Source organism: Harpia harpyja, chromosome 11 (genome assembly GCF_026419915.1).
Source record: "Harpia harpyja isolate bHarHar1 chromosome 11, bHarHar1 primary haplotype, whole genome shotgun sequence".
In the NCBI taxonomy this organism is placed as follows: domain Eukaryota; kingdom Metazoa; phylum Chordata; class Aves; order Accipitriformes; family Accipitridae; genus Harpia; species Harpia harpyja.
The window spans coordinates 30,746,610-30,766,337 of NC_068950.1; the positions used below are offsets into that span (position 1 = coordinate 30,746,610).

The 19,728-nt window shown below is 38.4% G+C and overlaps 1 protein-coding gene across 23 annotated transcripts in view; it reads right to left on the reverse strand.

The window, feature by feature from the left end:
* Window positions 1-19,728, reverse strand: part of ADGRL2 (adhesion G protein-coupled receptor L2) — a 395,294-nt gene that overhangs the window by 25,953 nt on the left and 349,613 nt on the right. For 17 of the 23 annotated variants that reach the window (XM_052800823.1, XM_052800822.1, XM_052800833.1 and 14 more), the window contains 9 exons: window positions 18,435-19,235; window positions 10,345-10,641; window positions 9,696-9,799; window positions 8,670-8,855; window positions 7,581-7,619; window positions 4,508-4,691; window positions 2,462-2,584; window positions 1,983-2,188; window positions 723-896 (listed from right to left, as the gene is read on the reverse strand). In XM_052800823.1, coding sequence (XP_052656783.1) covers window positions 723-896; window positions 1,983-2,188; window positions 2,462-2,584; window positions 4,508-4,691; window positions 7,581-7,619; window positions 8,670-8,855; window positions 9,696-9,799; window positions 10,345-10,641; window positions 18,435-19,235 — 2,114 coding nt within the window. The remainder of the gene's footprint in view (window positions 1-722; window positions 897-1,982; window positions 2,189-2,461; window positions 2,585-4,507; window positions 4,692-7,580; window positions 7,620-8,669; window positions 8,856-9,695; window positions 9,800-10,344; window positions 10,642-18,434; window positions 19,236-19,728) is intronic. The other 6 variants (XM_052800835.1, XM_052800829.1, XM_052800834.1 and 3 more) reach the window with 1 other exon arrangement.

A 19,728-nucleotide genomic window follows, 5' to 3' on the forward strand; every position in this document is an offset into this window, starting at 1 on the left:
TGGCACCTCCTACCAGACTACATGTTCTTTCCTACAGACCTGCAAATCCACAGCAGAGAAGAAAGCAACTATTTACACACCAATTAAGACAAAATGCAGAATATGTTACGTGTGTAATTCCAGCTCTAATCTCACGTTTAGCTAAAGAAGGTTCCCTGCTTCATTGGCGACAGTATCACTTTTGTCATCTCAGTTACCTTTTCAGCGACCTTTCCGAATACAATGGCTTTATAAGAAGTCTCATATCCTTGCAAATATTGCATGCTCCAGGCCCCCTGACATCCAGTAAATGCTTTAACTAGACAACAATATTTCAGAGTATGAAGAGGCACTCAAACGACTAGTATGGAAGCTCCTTGACCCTCTTGCTCTAAGGAGAGCTGGCACTTGTGCTTCCAGGGAACAGCTTGCACAGCTGCCCCTACAGAAACTCTCCAGCTGTACTGAGGGGAAGTCTGTAAAATGGTTGTAAGGTTGGTCAGTAACTTTAAAGTATGACTTGAAGAAAACTCTTCTCCTTCCTTGTTTTTCTTTCCTGTTATTTTGCTTGTAACTTTCTGGGTGAGGAAGAAAAGTGCTACAGAAAGCAAATTGCTTTGGAAAGAGTGGGTAGAAGCTATAAATACTTAAGAAACTTCAGCAATTTTGGATCTTGCTAAAAATTTAAAGCTAAATCTTTACAAGTTTGTTCCCTGCCAATGGCTAGAAACATCATTACCTACCACAATTTCCCGATGAGCCATAAGAATTGCAAAGTTGGTTAGGTGACTGCAAGCACACGTTGTATGAGTTTTATTTGTGTCAACCAGTTTGCAGCCCTGAGTTGACCAGTATCCCATCATAGTCCTCTCTGAGTAGTTCCAGAAGGAACAATTTGCATTGAAATAATTGTCAGGCTGGGAGATAAAAGGATAACACAAAATGAGGATTTTACACACTAAGATGGCAACAACAATTGTTTAATATGTGTAAAGGGTAATTTAGATTAAACTTTGCATGTTTCGGACAATAAAGTTTTTCATCAGCAAAATTGTGGACTATGTTATACAAGGAAGACATCTAGTTTAAAAGGGACTTTATAGTCCGAAACACTCTAAAGTGTAGTCTCAATTACTGTAGACCCAATTTTAAACAATTACAATTTCCATTTTACGATTTTATGCACTGATGGTACATTATAGCCATTTTTGCTTTCTGCAAAATTAGGACTACGAATTTATTCTGAAGATATTTTTCCTGTAATTGAGAATTTGAAAATATGATCTTTTTCCTTTGATTCTCACCTTTGGTCGGGCCAAAGTCATGTGAACAGACATCAGGAAAAAGTTCATTGCTCAATGCCTATCTATTTTGATGAAAAACAATCAAAACAGATTTATAAAAACAGGGAAAATGAGAAGAAAATCCAACCATATTTTCTCTGTCATGGTAGTGATTATTTACTTTCCCCATGTGAGACATGACAACGTAAAGAACGAAACTAACAAGCAAAGAAACACATCAAATAAATTACCATGAAGAAGATATACACAAATTTAAAGTATAACAAAACACGACACAATACTTCATTCTTCACAGAATAACTGCATTTAGACAATTTGTAGAGGCTTCTAGAACTTGGTCCAAAATTAAGGTAAGTACCATTAAAAATACCATTAAAACTTGCCACATCAGACCATCAAGAATCTTAACAGTTCTTTTCTACCCTGCTACTAAGGTAAGAGTTAATTTCCAGTTAGAAACAAATTAGTCATTTACATTTTCATGTTGATTACTGAATTAGCTTTCATTAAGAATACACTTAAGTTCTAATAATCACTGAACCACGCTCATTTAATTTTATGTTCATAGACTTAACTAAGCTTGTGTCTCTGACCTAGTCCAACATTTAAAATTCAAATGGAAAAAAGGTTATTTTTCTGCATTGCTTTTCTCTCTTGCTGATTTTATGACCTTCCCATTAATTCATTAGCATAACTCACATCAATGTGTTCCAGTGTAAAATGCACAGGATCAGTCAGGTACACCCGGCTAGACTCCTTGTTGATAGAGGCTGCAATGACGTGGGAATTGACTGCAATCGTGCTATTCCGCCCAGCAAAGTCGCTGCCTAGCTTTATGGTTGCATTTTCAGTGCTGAGAAAACGCCCCAAACTTTTGTAAATGATGAAAACCAGTTTTGCTAATCCTAGAAAAGAAAAAAAAAAAAACCCATCATCATGCCACAGAGGTCTACAGGAAGACAGCAACCTGTACTCTAATGAACTGACAATAAAGCATCAGTAAACAGAGAGGCATTTTCAGGCTATGGATTTGAAGAAAAACGCCTGGCTACCCATGATCTTCAAGAAAAAGCCACAGAGCAGTTTTGTTGTGGTTCGTTTTGATATTTTAACTAGGGGAGGTAATGTAGGTTTTATAAAAGTTAATGGAGTTTCAGTGCTCTGTGCCCAAGACTCACCATTCCTGCTGTTCTGTTTCACAGTGCTTGCAGAAAGCTGAATCGAGTTGCCTCCTTTACTGCCCTGAGGAAATTTCAAGTCCTGCACCTGGCCCTCAGTAATGAGCACTGCAACATCCAAAACTAAGCAGACCAGAGGGAAAAAAAAAAAAAAAGAAAAGTTGTAAAAAAGGAGAATGCAGAGAAAGTCTCTTGGCCAGACTGCAATATGCCAGATGACAATTATTTCCCCCCAGTCTTTATTTAGTTTTCTCACACTGCTGTCCTCATTTGCCACCGTAAGACAGATCTGTACTGCATGTTTCAATCACACAGAGGTATTTTCTTTAACTAAACCTAGTGCACACTACTAAAATGACAGCACTTTAATACTGATAACATGACATCAAACCTTGTTTTAATTTGTGCCCCCAAAACACCCACTTAAAAATACCACACACACGTTGCAGAGAAATGTTAATTTTGAAGCTCCTAATGTCTATGCAGTATCCTCTGCTAACAAATTTAGAACTTTAAGTATTGATTTAGATATAGAGTTTTTAAAACAGTCAGCAAATGAACGCTTAAGTATACTTATGCCGTGTATTTAGCTAAATCAGTATTCGTATCTAAAAAAAATTTCTAATTATTTTCCTAAATCTAATTCTGTATAAAGGTTTATAGGAAACCATTTTATTGGTTCTGCTAAAAAACATTTAAATTGAAAACTTAGATGCCACTCAGCCTTACTTAAGTTTTGATTTCATAACACATTGTATATTGGGAAGCTTTCATGGGATTACCATCGAAGGCTAGATTCCCCTTGGATATGTAAAGTCATATAGGTCAGAGTGGTCAATTTTTTGACAAGTATCTGCGTTATATTAAACTAGGCTAACTATAGGTCTAAACTATAAACTAACAAAAGGTATGGAATTATGGAATGATTTCTCTTTCTCTAAGCCACACATATGTACGTGCGCTGGGAATTCAGTCTTGCATGGCATCAGTCATGTGTTACTATGACTTGAAGATGGCTTATCACAAGAAGTCATGTTCAGTCTACTGAGTTCCATGGAACTGCTTGTCTACATTCTGAGAGAGGTTTGCTGTGATTCTACCCACATTCCTTCAGAAACAACTGGTGCAGTTACTTTGATAGTGGACTGTAACACCTTTCCCCATCTTTTCCCAGTATCTTCCTACTCAAATTAAAAACTAGGCAGAATCATCTTCTACAGTTACAAATACGGAGACACTGAAATGTGAAAAGTCTCATTTCTGCAGTCTATTCCAAGCCTCCATCTCGGTACCCCTCAAATTAGCAGACTTTAAGCTTCCTTGTACCTCACTGAGACTACATTAATCTCTGTAAGAAGATGAAGGAATTATAATTTTATGCATAGCAATGATTTTTGCTTTAACACATTCTGCCTACCAATATTTGCACATCTCTAATACCAAACCCCTTCATTTCTCTGTCACCACTTAAATTCCAAATTATGCTCCAACTATCTTCAGCTATTCTGCAGTCTCTGGAGCATAGCTATTCTGCATTATGGGAGATGTAGTTCACTGAACACATTTTTACCTAGAGGTAGTCATGTTTAATATAAACATTTGGCCTATGTTCTGGGTGCCTAAAATATTTAACTGGCAGAGTACGTTGCAAAAAAGTAATTTAAATTCATTAGGAACAGTTTATATATAACAGGAAAGCATTTCTGCAGCTCTACAGAAAGCAGTTACCTCAAAAAATCCATACTCTGCTATTTAAGCACTCTTCATATCCATACGTTCTGCTAATGATTTTTCAGTGGTAAATCGACTTTGCAACATCAACTACTTTCCATTTTACACTGTATTAATGACACTAAAGAAGAATGCTAATTCTGAAGAACTAAACAAGAAAAGTGTGTCTCCCCTGCTTAGGAGCATTCACTTTTCCACCAAATGTTGCACAGCTCAGCTTTCAAAGAGTATGTCACTATCTGGAATATTTTTTCCTTGTTTTGCGTAAAGCAATGCACAGCTCTTTAAATTATACTTGAAAAGAAATTTACTTACCAATATTTTCTGTGGGCATTGAGACTCTAGTTGGTTCTAAGAGATTATCAGCCAAGACAAAAGCCCCTTCTTCTAACGTATCAAGTAGCATTGTGGCTGCATGGGCTTGTTCTGAAGAATTCATGTCCTTCCAGGACTCCAGAGCTTCAGGCCTGAGCAGGTTGTCCACTGTATCCACAATTGCCTGTATTCATTAGAAAACTATCATTAGGTCTGATTGCCCTAGGCAGCTTGGGAAAATTTCCAGTGTTATCTGGTGACAATTATAATACTTAACTGTCAGAATGATTTACTGTGATTTAATGGCACTAGAAAACTATTTTCAACATAAAAACATTTTCCGTCCTCTCTCTGGATTAGCATTAAAAGAAGTGCAGTTAGCCACTAGCATTGTGTGGTCTCTATGTGGTAAACATGCAGATTTGACTCGTCTCATGTCAGATATAAAGACGGTCTCATTAATGTGTTGAAAAATGTAAAAACAACTGCCAGAAGTTTTGCCTGAAGCTTTCACCTTAAAGTTAATGTCAAAATGTGTAACTTCTATTTAGAAATACCAATGCCAAAATTGGCATTCTGCAGCTTAGGCTAAAAAGACAGTAATACTCTTCTGGAAACTTAGCCCAACTCATGCAGCCATAGCACTATAAACTACTTGTCTATGACAAACTGCCTTCTTTATTACAGGAGGCATGAAATGAAGCTGACTCAGTGGATATAAATTAGCCTGGGCCACTCTCACTCCCCCTCCTGTTCCTGTACCTGTCCAGATACTTAAAAAGATTACTAACTCCCATTCCTGCACAAAGGTCAGTTAAAAAAGGAAATCAATAGAGCAAACAAGATGTCCACTGACTGTCCCTGTTATCAGCGAAGGCAAAACTGTAAAACTGAAAAAAGCTGCCATTTTAAAAACTCTTTCTTGTAACAACTCTATCATCATGTTTTAAGGTTCATTAAGCTGCATTTAAAGTAACAGTAAATAAGGAAGAAGAAGAATTCAGTGACATGATTACATTATTTTTACAAAATAATCCAATCAATCAGAGTAATCAGTTAATCAATTGAAGGCAGGCTCTTACATTAATGCATAATGTAGCTGTGCATTGAGGACGCCATGCATTGCTGAAACACCCTGTTCACTCTGTCCCATTTACCTAGTCATAATGTGTCATTAAGCATATATAATTTGTTTGATCAATTTAAAAGCACTGGGAATGGAAACAGAACACATTGTACAAACAGAAAGATGTCAGTCTGGAATACTATATTGTGCAAATAAACGAATAGGAAAAGTTGGTCAAGGCTATTGTCAGAGCAAGATTAATTAGCCTAATCCATTTTAATATCCTCTTTCTGTCCGCATTGTGAGCCACCACGACCTTCCTGGCAGGTGGAAGATACTTCGAAGTGGCATTAAAGCCTTTTTTCTTTCTCTAATGGGAGACAGAATAGTCAAAATGCTCGCACTGATACTGCTGCAGCCATTAACTAGAGTGGAACAGAAATTGGTCTGCAGAGGCCAGATTCATTAGTCACCAAGAAATACAGATTGGAGCCTCTAATCTGAGATACAAATGAATCCTCTGTCACAAAGTGGGAACTTGCTTCATTTGCATAGTGTAAGTCAGCTTTTGATTTGTAATTTCAAGAGGTTTATTAGTCTTATCTAAGCAGAGAAGCCCATTTGAGACCTACAGAAAATGACCCTGGTTGGAAATTAAGGTTGTCCTATGGTTTCTTGTGTAACTCCATACAGCGCTGACGGTATGCATTCATTAATATGAAACACTTTTTATTTATTATGGGATAATCTAGCTCTGCATTTTTCCTGTGGAAAATGATCACCTGCCCAGTAATATTTCTGAGGCATTTTCTCCTCTCAGACAGAGGCGAGTGGGTGGTGGGAAGACCACGCGGCCCCTGTGACGCAGCTCTTGGAGCAACCCCATTACTGCTCTTCTCATATTCATGTTAACTACTGACAATGAAGTATGAAAACTCAGTCTACTCAAACCGCATCTGCTGGGTTTCTCTCTACTATTAAAAAATATTTTCTAATAAAAACCTATTACAATTATTGTTATTTGAGAAGTGGATTTCTCTCCAGATCTTTGTCTCTTTTTGTCAAATTTTTGCATAACTGGACATCTCAGATCCACTTCCTGGGCTGTGAGATAAAAGACAGAAGCACCCTGTACAGAGAAATGTCTCTTCAGTAAGAGTCTGAATTATTTTATTATGTTGCAAAGTATTTCAAAGTTCTTTTTAAAAGTTGTTCTTACATTTTATCTCAGAGAGTACAAGCAAAAACCAGTATTTTAAAAGAAACTTTGAAAAAATGTGCAATAAAATTTTTCAGAGCCAGACACAATCTGTTCTAGGACTTTTTTCTCTTCTTCACAGGCGCAAGGTGGCATTACTGGCATTGTATTGCAGAGCAGGAGCTGGCCACTACAGACAACCATACTACAGCAGATGAAAGAAACTGAAAATCAGGTAGCAATGTGTTACATGCTTTCCATATAGCCTGGTTAATGGGACACGTGGCACACATTTTACTAGTAAAGTTAGAGAAATGTTTGTCTTTACATTTTATCCTGAAGTCACTGAATCTGGCTTTTGTAACTCTTAAAACTGTAAGAAAGAGTGATTTTACTAGGCATAATAATACACAAAGAACAAAGCAGGCTATATAATGTACATTTTTCATGCAAGCAAATCAACTCTAAACAGTCTTTGATATAAAACACTACCAAGCTGAAGTAATTTCTGTTAAGTTGCCAGCTTTTTCCTCTACCCAAAGCTGAGAGAGATGTTACTTCCAATTCAGATAATAACCATTTCTGCTCTTTTAGTTTTGAACAAGTTGAGGTAAAAGAGGTATAAACTTTGATCTTTAATTTTTTTTTCTGAGTGTTATACCTGTGCAAAGCCAACATTTGTACAGTTGATATGGGGCACAATACATATTTATCAAAGACTGAAATACATAGGATCATGCAGCAAGATGATAAAGCGTGGCAGGTTGCTGAAGCAGGGAGAAAGCAGGGTGACAGCACAGGAGAGATACCTTAAGGTAAGCCCTGCATGTCTTCTCTCGTTTTTGGAGCTTTTTAGTAAGAAAAAAGAAAATCAGAAGTTAGACACATTCTGGAAAGCTTCAGAAATATAAAAAAATTAGTCTGGTGTTTCAAATCCCGAATTTGCACTATAGCCTGGACGTTAATCTGGTTTCTGTCCAGCGATGACTATAAAAAACCATCACACAGGAAATGTTTTTCCCCAACCTTTATACAGGTGTCCAGATATCTTTGCCCAAATGGTGGGATTTGTGTGAAAAGGTCAAAGGAGAAAATCCCTGTGTGGGCACTCGATCTGACTCTGGGAAAACTCTTTTAAGAGCCGCGAGGGATTGTAAATAAAACTATTGCCAAAGTAACAGAGGAGTGCATGGAGCGGTCTCTCTAAAGGAGGCTGAAAAAATGTTTAATTTGTAGCTTGTTTACTAAGCTGACGCAAGGAAGAGGCTGAGAAATACAGCATTTCCTCTGAGCAAAAGAGAACTGGTAGTAACACTTGTGATTTGTATTTAAACCACAAAGACATACGTTTTCTCTGAAATGTTTCTCTGAACATCATCCCACAGAAAACACTTATTCGTGTTATTTAGATATGCGTATTAAGGCATTTTTATAAAGATCAATTATAAGTGATGTTGGCATCTTTAAAAGGCTAAGAAAGTGCTATTATTCTGCAGGAAGTCAGATTAAAATAAAACCCTGCACCTATGGAGAATCTCACGATTTTATTACATGTTCAGGGTTAAAAGGATCACTGGATAAACACGCTGATTTGTTACAGAATTTCTGTGAGCTAATGCCCATTTCCCTCACACTAGTTATAACGCATTCCAGATTTTAATAAGGGACACAGCTATGTATTTTAGGACCAGTCAACTATTGTGAATTATATCTTATTCCCTAAAGAAGGTAATTGCAACTTTCCGCTGTGTATTTACTGCTGTTTTCTCTTACATGTTTATTCCAGAACTATAAGCATGCGGGAACAAAGTATAGATTAATATTTCTGAAAGGAAAAAAATAAAAAAAAACAAGGGCAAAGGTTATCCCAGCAGGACGAGGTGACAGGAGGTGCGTACCTTGTTATAACTCCTTCCAGCAGAGTCTTTTTCACTGGGCCGCAGTTCCTGCAGCTGAGCATCCAAAATGTCCACGAGCTGCTCCATCAGCCTCACTGATGAACTAACATCGCCAGCGAAGACTGGTCCTTTGGTGTGTTTAGCCAGTTCATTGGCCAGACTAGCAGCATTTTCTCCACTTCTGATCTGAAATGACAATTTATATTATCTCAGCAGGGTCCCTTGTTCTGCTTGTGGCTCCTAATTCCAATTCCCCGTGTACCTTTGTTGTGGTGAAATAACTATTTGCACATACATTGAAATCTGCAACTAATTGAGACCAATAACGTTCTCGTTATCTCAGAAGATTAAAGGTTCTTAGATCTGCGACACACAAAAGCAGTTCTTAACAGCCATCAAAACCAGAAATCAGACTGGGACTTTTGGGCTAGATCTTCTATTCATCCTCACTTTTATTCTACTGCCATTATCAGACAGCAAGAAATCTATTTGTTCATACCAGTGCTTGAGGCATTTGAAAGTCAAGTAGCCTGGTACTGACAACAAATTATCCAGTTTTCATAAACTTAGTAAATCTCAGTAGGGAGGGAAAACACAGAAAGTGGTTCTGTGCTCTAATCATACTATTATTAATGCACTCAGACAAAAATCTATTTATTACAGTATAACTTTTCCTGAACCAAAAACCTTGCTGTATACCACAGTTTTTGCTGCAAGATTTATAATATTTGATTTATTAAGCAAATATAGCTTTTGTTTTTTGAACACCAGCAAAGCTACTTAGTTTTAAATAGCGACGAAAACACATAATCACAGATTCAATACAAGAACTTAGAGGCAGCGCGTACCAAAACACACATATGAACCTAACTGTTGGCCAATGCTTTGCACACAAAGTACACATAATTCCTTCTACTTTAAACGAACATGGAGTAATAAAGACAGCTTCAAAAAACTGAATTATTAACGCTCAGAGTTAAAATCCTTAATCACCGGTGTACACCAGATTAAAAGATTTCCACCAACCTTCTGAGCCAGCTGATTTACCCAGTGTGAGGTGCAGTTGCTAAGATCAGGGCCTTTGGGGTTCCACGTTCCTGTTAAGACCACGCAGAGATAGGAGGCAGTTCCTACAACAGATGTAGAAAACTACAGTGAAATGGAAACCATTTTTCTGCATGCATTCAGGAAATCGGCTACACTGTGCTCCTAAGCAATGTTAAATTCTGAATGCCGCTAATGGCGATAGTTGACAATAATTGACAAAAACATAAGGAAATAATGTAGATTACAAAGAGCAATAAAAAAGTCAGTGAAAAGTACCAGACGTTTTCTGCAAACAAACAAAAAGCCCTTGATTTTTCCTGGAGCTCATCCAGAGGGGAGCTCATAATGAGAAAGGCAGCTGTAAGCATATTTCACAACAGTCCTCAAGCAAAGCCCTAAAATTTGACCTGGATTCTCAACAGCGCATGCGCAAGGTAATTCTGTGGCTATGCTCGAATGCCGTTTGCAGATTAAAACTTGACCATTGCCTGTAGATACTGCATTCTCCAAGTAACAAAAAATTGTGTGACAGACAGCTTGAGATTAAAAAAAAAAATCACCATGAGAGAGCGGCACATTGTTTTTGAAACGTCTGCTTGAAATCAGGATATATTTTCAAAGGCAATACCTCGTGTTCCTTTGGGGCAAGGGCGTTCAACCATCATTCCTCTTTGTGTCTGAGGCCAGCTAATCCCCCTGGCCTCAGTCGGTTCACAGAATCTCTCTGGCAAAGGGAAAAAACTTGTCACGGGAGGAATTTTGGTTGTGGAAATGGGTGGCGGTGGCTTGGGTCCTCTGCTTCCTTCCTTTGTTCCTCCAGCTAATGTTGTGCTTATGGGACCTTTCTGTGATGTAGTGCTAGTGGTTGACACTGTGGTTTTGTATAGCTCTGCTGAAGAAGTTATTGTCACTGCTGTGGTAGGCACTGCACAGAGAAAATTAGAGTAATAATAAAGTAAATTACTTCAGAAATATTAAAAAAAAAACTTCTTTAAATGTTATTTATGTGGTTTTAAAGGACTCTCTGGTGTCTCCTTTCCTTTATCTTAATATTACTCTTTTCTTATTGCTATTCTGGGTGCTTACGATATAACTTTGATTTTTTTTTTTTTTTTTACTCCCAGCTCATACCAGTATGATGTTTCAGCACATTCTCCAAATAATCTCTTCCGTAACAAAAATTGATAGTTACATTTCTAAAGGCTGAAAGGCAGTACTAGTGAGTTATCAGTACATAACAAACATGCTCAAAGCAATTAAAGATTACTTAATCACTTTTGCAGAAGGAATAACTCCATAGAGAAAATAATTTGAATCAGCGTGCCATGAACAATGCAGTCCAGTTTTAACAACAAAGTCAGTGGGCTGTAACTAACGAGACCATTTTAAAAAAACAGACCCCAAAACTTCAAGTCACCCACTACACACCTTGCAGGAAAATAATTACGATAACATCTTCCTACTCGGCAGTCATTCTGCTTGAGAGAGCTGCAGCATGCCCGATTAGCTCCGAACAGAAGCAGCGCCTAGCATGTACGTGGTGTTCTCGTGTTTAAACATTTCAGGCCTTAACAACCTTTTTTGATAAAGCAGGTATGAAGACACAACTCGTTCAAGCCAGTGGCAAGTACCCAGTTTAATCTTTTATGAAACACTAGGATCGGCTTAGGCCAAATCACTTCTGCCTGGGACTTGCAGCTGCTCACTCCACTGACCCGGCTGGGAACGCATCGCTGGAACTGCTGAGGTACAGCCCAACCTACGCCACCGTTTGAGGCTTTGGAGAGATAGTACTAGTTAATGCTAGTGGAGATAACAGACCAGAATTCCTGTTCATCACCTTCAAATGTATATTGAGCAACGGCTGAAACGATGCAAGTGAGCAAAGTAACTGAAACAGTTACCCTCAATTATTTCCAAATCTTCACTGTGCTTTATAGGCGCATAAAAGCACAGATCCTTGTGCTGAGAATAAATAAGCTCATATCAAGTATTTTTAAAATCCTAACTGATACAGAAATAAATGAAGCTAATTTTAGGATTAACTTCAGTGGATAAAGTGGCTTTTTTCTTTCTTTTTTTCTTCTTCTGCTAGGCCCTTGAACTCTGACTTACTGGACAATGCATCTTCTCTAAATTAAATCATAAACAAAAACCAAAATAAGAGCTGCCTCGCTTTCTTTCAGCAGATGGTTTTTAAGTTAGTGTTTTGAATAAGATTAACTTTCAGTAGTTTGGCAGATAACCATTATTTCAAAATCCTTTTTCAAATATATTTCAGTTATAACAAATTAGGACTCTCAAATATGAATTCATCTTTTTATTTTCATACGAATTTCGAGCGGAGTTTTTGAACATCACGGTCTGTTTTTAAAGACTAAATGCAAAGATGTGCTTTTCATCCCTCTCTTCTCACAAACGAGAAATTTCTTCGGAGGCTGTATTCTCTTCAGTCTCATTCTTGGCTGCTTGAATACAGTCTGTGTAATTGTGCTGAATTTGTGGCGTAGCCAGCTACTATGAAACCTATTGAAATCCTCGGATCTGTTCTGCAAGTGCTTGCCTGACATCTTGTGAAACTGCTGTAATTTTCTTTTGATTACAATGCATCCAGCCTTCTAGTGCTTTCCCAATTAACATTTGTCAAAAGCATTTGCAATCACTTGCAGAAGTGTCAGGCAACGCCTGCTGAATCAGGTCCTGGGCACTGGGGAACTGGTGGGGACTGAGAACGATGCAGGGGACAACCAATTATTACTACCCATCCCCTAACACATCGTGCTAATTAGTACATATTTAATCACTGAAATGTGTATTAGCATTATTGCAATTACTACTCAAAACCTATAATGTTTAGGATAGCTCTGTCTCGGGAGCAAAATATCGCTGTAGGACTTCATAACAACGCTCTGAAGTTCAGTAGTGAGGTAACAATTTTCAGAACATATTTTGTGCTGCACCCTGAGGTAAAATATCCCACTGTCATTACGCAACTTTAGGTAGAACAATTTTAATGCTATCCATTAACAACAATTTCAAAGCATATCACCTATGATTCCAAAATGACCTGCATAGCCTAGTAGTAGCACATACTTTAGAAATATAATCTCACATTTTAGGAGAAAGACTTCAAACCACCTCTCTCACAAAACTGAAAAAAATACAGATAATTTCTAAGAGATTGACTCTTGAATTAAATTTATAAAAAGGAGAAGTCAGTATATTTAAGAATGTACCAGGGAACTTCAGACAGTGCTGGAAGTCTGGGAAAGAAGGCTGAAAAATAAGAAATGACCAAACACATCACTTTAATGAATACATCCAGCTTTTAGAAGGCAGATCACTTTGTTTTTAATGACCTGTTGGGGAACTTAATCTGCAAGGCCATTCTCCTGAGCTGCAAAAAGACACATGATAGCTACCACCACCTGATGTGTCTTGTTCTGAAAGCTGAAGGTGATGGCATCTGCGGGCTCCCATGCACTGTATTGCAGAGCGCTTTACCAATATAAGATAATGGCAGTGATGATTAATATGCCCCAACTAAGAAGAACAACAAACTCCATGTCGAGGTTATTAACCTATTGTTCCAAGCAGCGTGGGTGAGCCTCTACAAAGCTGAAGATACATCATTTTTGCCCAACACCAAAAAAGCTGCTTTTACAATGCGAGATTCTATTTTGGACTTTTTGACTAGGCTTGACATGTCGAGGAAAAACCCAAAACCTCCTTCTGCCTTCTTCCTGCTTTTTTTAAGAATAGGTGTGTCTTCTCAGCTGAAGACAGTCTTTGTAAAATTAAAAAAAAATAAGAAAAGAGCAGTAAGAAGTAAATCCAAAGACTCAAGTTGAGTGTAATTACATTTGTTTCATGTAGTTCCTAACAGCTGATTTAAACAGTTATGCATACTATCTGTTTCTAAAAATGAAGACACTGCTGGAGTAAAACTTAACACCTGTTCAACAGTGTGATGACTATAAAAAACATAACACAATTGCCTAGGACAGCGGGGGAATAGTAACTTTGTTTCCCCAACTGACAGTGAAGAGTAGATTTAGTGAAGGCACACAAGCTATCTAGTACTCTTTGCCAACAGGTTTCTATTCTAAGCAGGCATAAAATAAGTTTTAAAATAAACAAACCAAGCCAAAACAAAAAAATCCCCACCCGAAATACAATTCTGACCTTATATCAACACAAAATTGTGTTGAAATGCCCAGATGATGTGCCACTTCTGAAAATACTAATGGTTCCATTTTCATCTCTGGCATCTAGGTAATTTTAGAAATCAGCTGCATGGATTTTTCAGTTAAACATATGCTCTTATAGGTCAGGTATTTCAGTGTATTTGGACACGTGAAAATCTATGTGCCCGCCTTCATATTCCAAAGGTGTCATATGCTGTGCTGCCATGTAAAGCAACGGAGATCAGAAACCTGTGCAAATCCAGATTTCCCTGCCTTCTGCTTATTACTGCTGTGTGCCTGTTTTCATGCTTCAGTGAATAGCAGGGAAATCACTAAGACTCACTTAATTACCTATAGGTTCCAGCTATTATGCTAGCCAGTACTCTGTTGACCCTGCCAAATCCCGTTTAGTTGAAAGCGAAATGTTTACACAGCCATTTATAAATTTATACCCTGAAAATGATAACACATACGCCACAGAATTAGCAAAATACCTGTGATCAGGAAATGTACTATCTGGTCCCGATTATGTTGTCTTTACTTGTACAACCACTCTTTTATCAATCTGTAATGTATCAGATTCGATATAATAGTAAAGAACTAATTTACTTAACAATTTGCTGCATGACTTCATTGTAGATTCTTTGTGTTACAAAGATTTAGTTGCACTATTTTCCTATTATTTCAAGCCCTTGGCGATAGTACTCTCCGAGTTTCTGCTCTGTCCACACTCACAACATCCATATTTTCCTGCAGTGATCCAATAAAACTTAATGATGGGTATCACGGTACAAAAGGGGAGACAACTTCAGTTTGAACAGTTTGCACAGTTAGCACAAATTGGGATGAGTGTGGATGAAATCTCTTCCTAACGCACTAACACAGAACAAAAGGATTTATCTTCTTTTTGTTACCAAGGAAACCTTACAATGCAATGCTCATATTCACCTTTTAGGGGGAAAATTCCCTTCATTCTTCCTCATCTTTTAACTTAAAATTCCTTTAAAAATTCCTATTTCAGTGAGGATTCATTTGGTCCCTCGGATACCTCCTTTAGAAAGAATGTAACAGGACATATCCACCGAATATATCAAGGATATAAAAACTCCGGTTTGTTTCAAATTTTTCATAGTGGCTTTTTGCAGGGCCTGATATATTTTGTTTCTAAACTAAGGTTTTGATTTTTAAATGTAATTTTTACACTTAACCTTAGAAAATGTGCTCTTCTGCAGTATCTTGAGCGGTACTTGTCAGCTGTAGCTCTGAAAACCATTTGTACATCTATGCACTATAATTCCCATGAGAAGAGAGAAGGAAAAACAACACATGAAGAATGAGGTTAAGGGGGGAGCTCTACGGGCAGCAGACCCCATTGTCAGGGTAAAACAGCAGCCTGGCTGCAGCATCTGCAGTTTAGAAGTCTGAAGAGTTCTCCTAAAGATTAAGAAAATAAGGATACGGGCAGCACATAACATGGACAGTTGCAAGAGTAGAAAATGGCATAGGTTTGCAGCAAGGGCAAGGTCAACATTAGGTTAATTATAGTGGTATTTCAGAGGTTTCAATAGGCAGATTTAAAAATCAAAGAAACAATAGAGAGAAAAAAAGACACGTTTGGGGTCATGGATGAGTCCAAGATTTTGGCCCTGGGAGCAAATGTAAATCCTTGAGCTCAAAAGTGTGGCTCAAACGTGACAAATTCATCTTTCATGTAGGAAGAAAGACTGCTGTTTTTGAAGCACTCAGCAGTTGGAAGTTATGGTGTAGACGGGAACTGATAGCCAAGACAGATAGACAGGACAAAAAAAGAATCAGTGTGTGTCTATATATCATTATTGCTCCCACGGCAACAGAGGGAACACAGATTGCTGAGTTTCCCACAATGGCCCCAAGTTAACCATTCGAACAGAAAAGGCCACGACTTCCAATTTTGGGGCATTGACCTTGTGACACCATTAAATTCTTGATATTAAAGTACCGTTGCAAAAGACACTAAAGTAAGGTTCTTGTGTCAGGTGACTTAAAGAATGTTATCCTAACATCTATGTCTTTGAGTAGATGATTAAGAAATCTGAGTCAACCACAAAAAACCCAAACCAAATCAGAACAAAAGAAACACAAAAATGCCCTTCATCAATGTGCTGAAAATCTGATCTAATTCCATGAGAGAAAAAAATCTAGATGTGTATTACACATATAGATCCTTTAACTGTGTAACTATAGAAGGACTGATCCTCAATTTATACAGACTTCATGCTGAAACAATGAGGAACTGAGAATGTAATACAAATACAGTGTAAACTGTACAGAATCTCTTCTTGGTTTTACAGCAGTACATCTCAAGGACAATCATATTAGATAATTTTTCCTTTAATTCAGTAGTCTTTAACTACAGGAAATTGGCTTAGGCAAAAGAGGAAATGAACTGAAACATATTCTTAGGTCTGCTATGTACAGATCCATACAAAACTAAATATTGGATGTTGGCTTTACGTAAGGAAAAATACTGTTTCTGAATATATGCATCACATATTCAAATAAACCTAGTGTCTTCATGTGGTTTCTAAAAAAGGCCATAATCAAAATATACTTACTGATGTCATAATGCATTTAAAACCCAAACTCACAAATCACTCAAAAAATATTCCTTCTCTGTCTTCACAGGTGAATGGGCAAAGAGCTTAGATGAGAGGCAAGCACCGTGCAGTGTGCCCTGGACCCCTTCTCATCTTGGTCTGGTTGGAATAAACTGTTTCTCCCCCCGCCTTGCATGCCAGCAAGGAGGAGCATGAAGCGGTGCTGATGGATGCCCAAATCTCTTTCTGGTATTCGATGGGATGTGGCCAGCACATGTACTGGAACTTAGGATCTTGGAGACTCATAATAAAAACATGAAATGTCTCACTGGAGACCTTTGGTGGTTTCCTAAAGCAATGGAAGGATTCCACAAAGCCTTTTCTTCGTTCCCTGCTCTCCCTTAACACTCTTCCTTCAATGCAATGACTTAAAGATTAGCTTTTGCCTCATTCATGGCAGCTGCCTGAACTGCGAAAGCTACTTAGAGCCTGCATCTCCATTTTCTCCTCTTACTATTGAAGCTTTGGAGAATTTGAAATGCATCTTCATCTCAGTTAAACCGAATGAAAAGTGACACGCATGAGAATGTATGAAAATGAAAGCTTTAAATTTTTTCTAATTACATAGGTGGCTATGTCTCCGCTAAGAGCAGGCCCAAAGCCTCCCTGAGGAATGGACTAGCTTGACATACAGAGAGCAAAGCTTGCCAGGACGGCTGCCCTCGCAGCCAGAACTCAGTCCCCAAACACCCGGAACCTGCCTGAGCCTGGCCACGTGTTGCCAGGGAGGTCTGTGGGAGACAGACGGGACAGATCGTCACTTGGCAAAACGTCACCCTGGAGATCGCTAATGTATTGGTTCTAAACTGCCCCGTTCTGCTGCATCTTACGCACTTTTGTACCTGGAAAAGCTGTATGTATGTTGATATAATTGTGTGTACACTACGTAGTCTGCACTGCTGTGCATGAATCAGCTTCGCTGAAGCAGGATAGCTACTTGGCTTGTGGGGAAGCTTTAATTACTACTTTTTTGAAGTAGAAAAAATGGCTGCTAAATACGCATACCAGTTAGATGAGAGAAGTGAAGTATTACCTTCATTGCTAAAGCAGCTTATCAACATCCTGTTCCCTGCTGCATGCATCTTCTGCCACGAAGCATTTCTCTTGGTATTTACTCTCCTCTGCAGATGTTAATATGTGGCTATGCCTGTTCACGTCATTTTTAGGGATTTCTGAGACCTAGAGACCCCCGTTTTTCTTTCCTCTTTAGGCAGTTAGTGTCTTTGCTTTTAGGTAGTTGTTCTAACTTCAAGCGAGCTGAACTGCAATTGTAATGGACTTACCGAGGAACCTGCTAAAAAGATGTCAGGTAATCTTGTCTAACCCGGCATTAGAAACTGTGAAAAGAGGGCTGCGGAAAAATATTTATGCTTAGTATTGCACATTAACCCCATACATCTCCTCTGGGACCTCCCAGCACACATCACTCTCAACTGCTGGCGCCAGGAAGTTAAAAGGTCTGCATGTATGTTGTAATCAATTCAGAAGTCAGGTAACACCGAACGGATGGGAACAGGCTTCTGGCTCAGCGTGAACAAACTCAAACTCGGTTTAGCTATAGAAGTCAAACTGACTGATGGTGTAAAGTAAATAAACAATTGCCCAACTCATTCTCTAACACAGAAAAGCTAAACACTTGTAAAAAAAAAGAAAAAAAAAAAAAGAAAAAAAGAAAATCACAAGCCTGTAAATGAAATAAAGCAATTCTACCTCTCTTCACAGGTTCTGCAAATTTGTCTTGCACCACTGTAATGCTGTACTGCTCAGCACAGCGCAGACAAACAACCCCTCCTTGCCTTTCCGCCAAGAGCTAAGTCTAAGACCAAAGACAGCGTACCATAGTTATCTCAATGGAAGTACAAAGAGATTAAAAATGAGAAAAACCAAATTCTTACCTTGGGCAGGATCAGGCGGGCCAAACTCCAAAGAATACCGCAGAATGAAGTTGTTATTCCACACGTACAGCTGGTTGTCTCTGGGGTTGTAATCCACTGCAGCGATGTACTGGTACTGGTTGGGGAAAGGAATGTCCACGTGCTCACCTCGGCTTAACCTGGTGTTGTAGATGTAATCGATGGCGTTCTTGCCGGTCTCGCTCTCATTGTCCTGATAGACTGACCGCACTACATACAGGACACCACATATCATGAAAGCATTGGATGCTGCCCGTTTGTCGTATGTCGTTTCCCAGGTGGCTTCGAAACGCAGGGTGTAGGGGTTCAGCTGGCTAATTACTATCATCCCATTGTTTTGCTCCGTAGCATAAATTACCCATAAGCCATTTTCATCAACTGCCAAGTCAATATCAGTCTTTCCTCCCCATCGGTATGGAGAGGTGTCATGATAATTAGCATAATTGATTATGGCCTCTCCACTCTTAATTCTAGTCCTCAAGTCGAATTTTACGATGTTCCTAGTTCTTTCCTTGTTAAAAAAGACAGCGCCATCATATACTACAAATCCAGTACCATCCACTCGATTTGGGAGTTTATACGTCGTCTGCTGGCGTCCGTTTTGGAAGTCCTCTAAAGAAGCATATTCTATCAAAGTATCAGTGCGATACGGAGTCCATGGCATGAAGTATATTTTATCTGCAGCCTGGAGAGGATCTTTGCACCAAGAACCTGCTTTTTGTTCAGCTTCATATAAATACGGTGAGTCCACAATTGCTTTCAACGTCCCCGGGCAAACAAAAACTAACAGTCACAGAGAGAAGTAAGACAAGAATTACATCAAATTAAGACCGTCTCATAATAAAAAGAAAAAAAAAAAGAAAAAAAAAGGTAGGTAAATCATAATGACTGTGTCAGGAAGAAAAAAAATCAATTTAATTGGCACTAGATTATACCTTATGTTATAATTAATGCAATTGTCACCCTTTATCATCCACTTTTCTTAAAGTTACCATGTTCTTGCTGTACCAGTATGGAAAGTGGATGGGAACTGTTTTCACTAGTACAGACCAAGGCTCAATGGCATACACAGACAGCTGAAAATGTAGAGCTACTCTTGCATTTTCGTCTTAGACTTTTAGTGAGTACGCATTAACGCTCCAGAGCTTTTAACTGGTGTGCAGCAGTGCGCTAGGTCATTTCAGTCCAAAAAAAATCACATCGACTTGTTTAGAACTTTAAGAAGTGGTGAGGCTGAAAAAGGAGGTGCCTCGATTAAAAATAAAGGAACAAAACA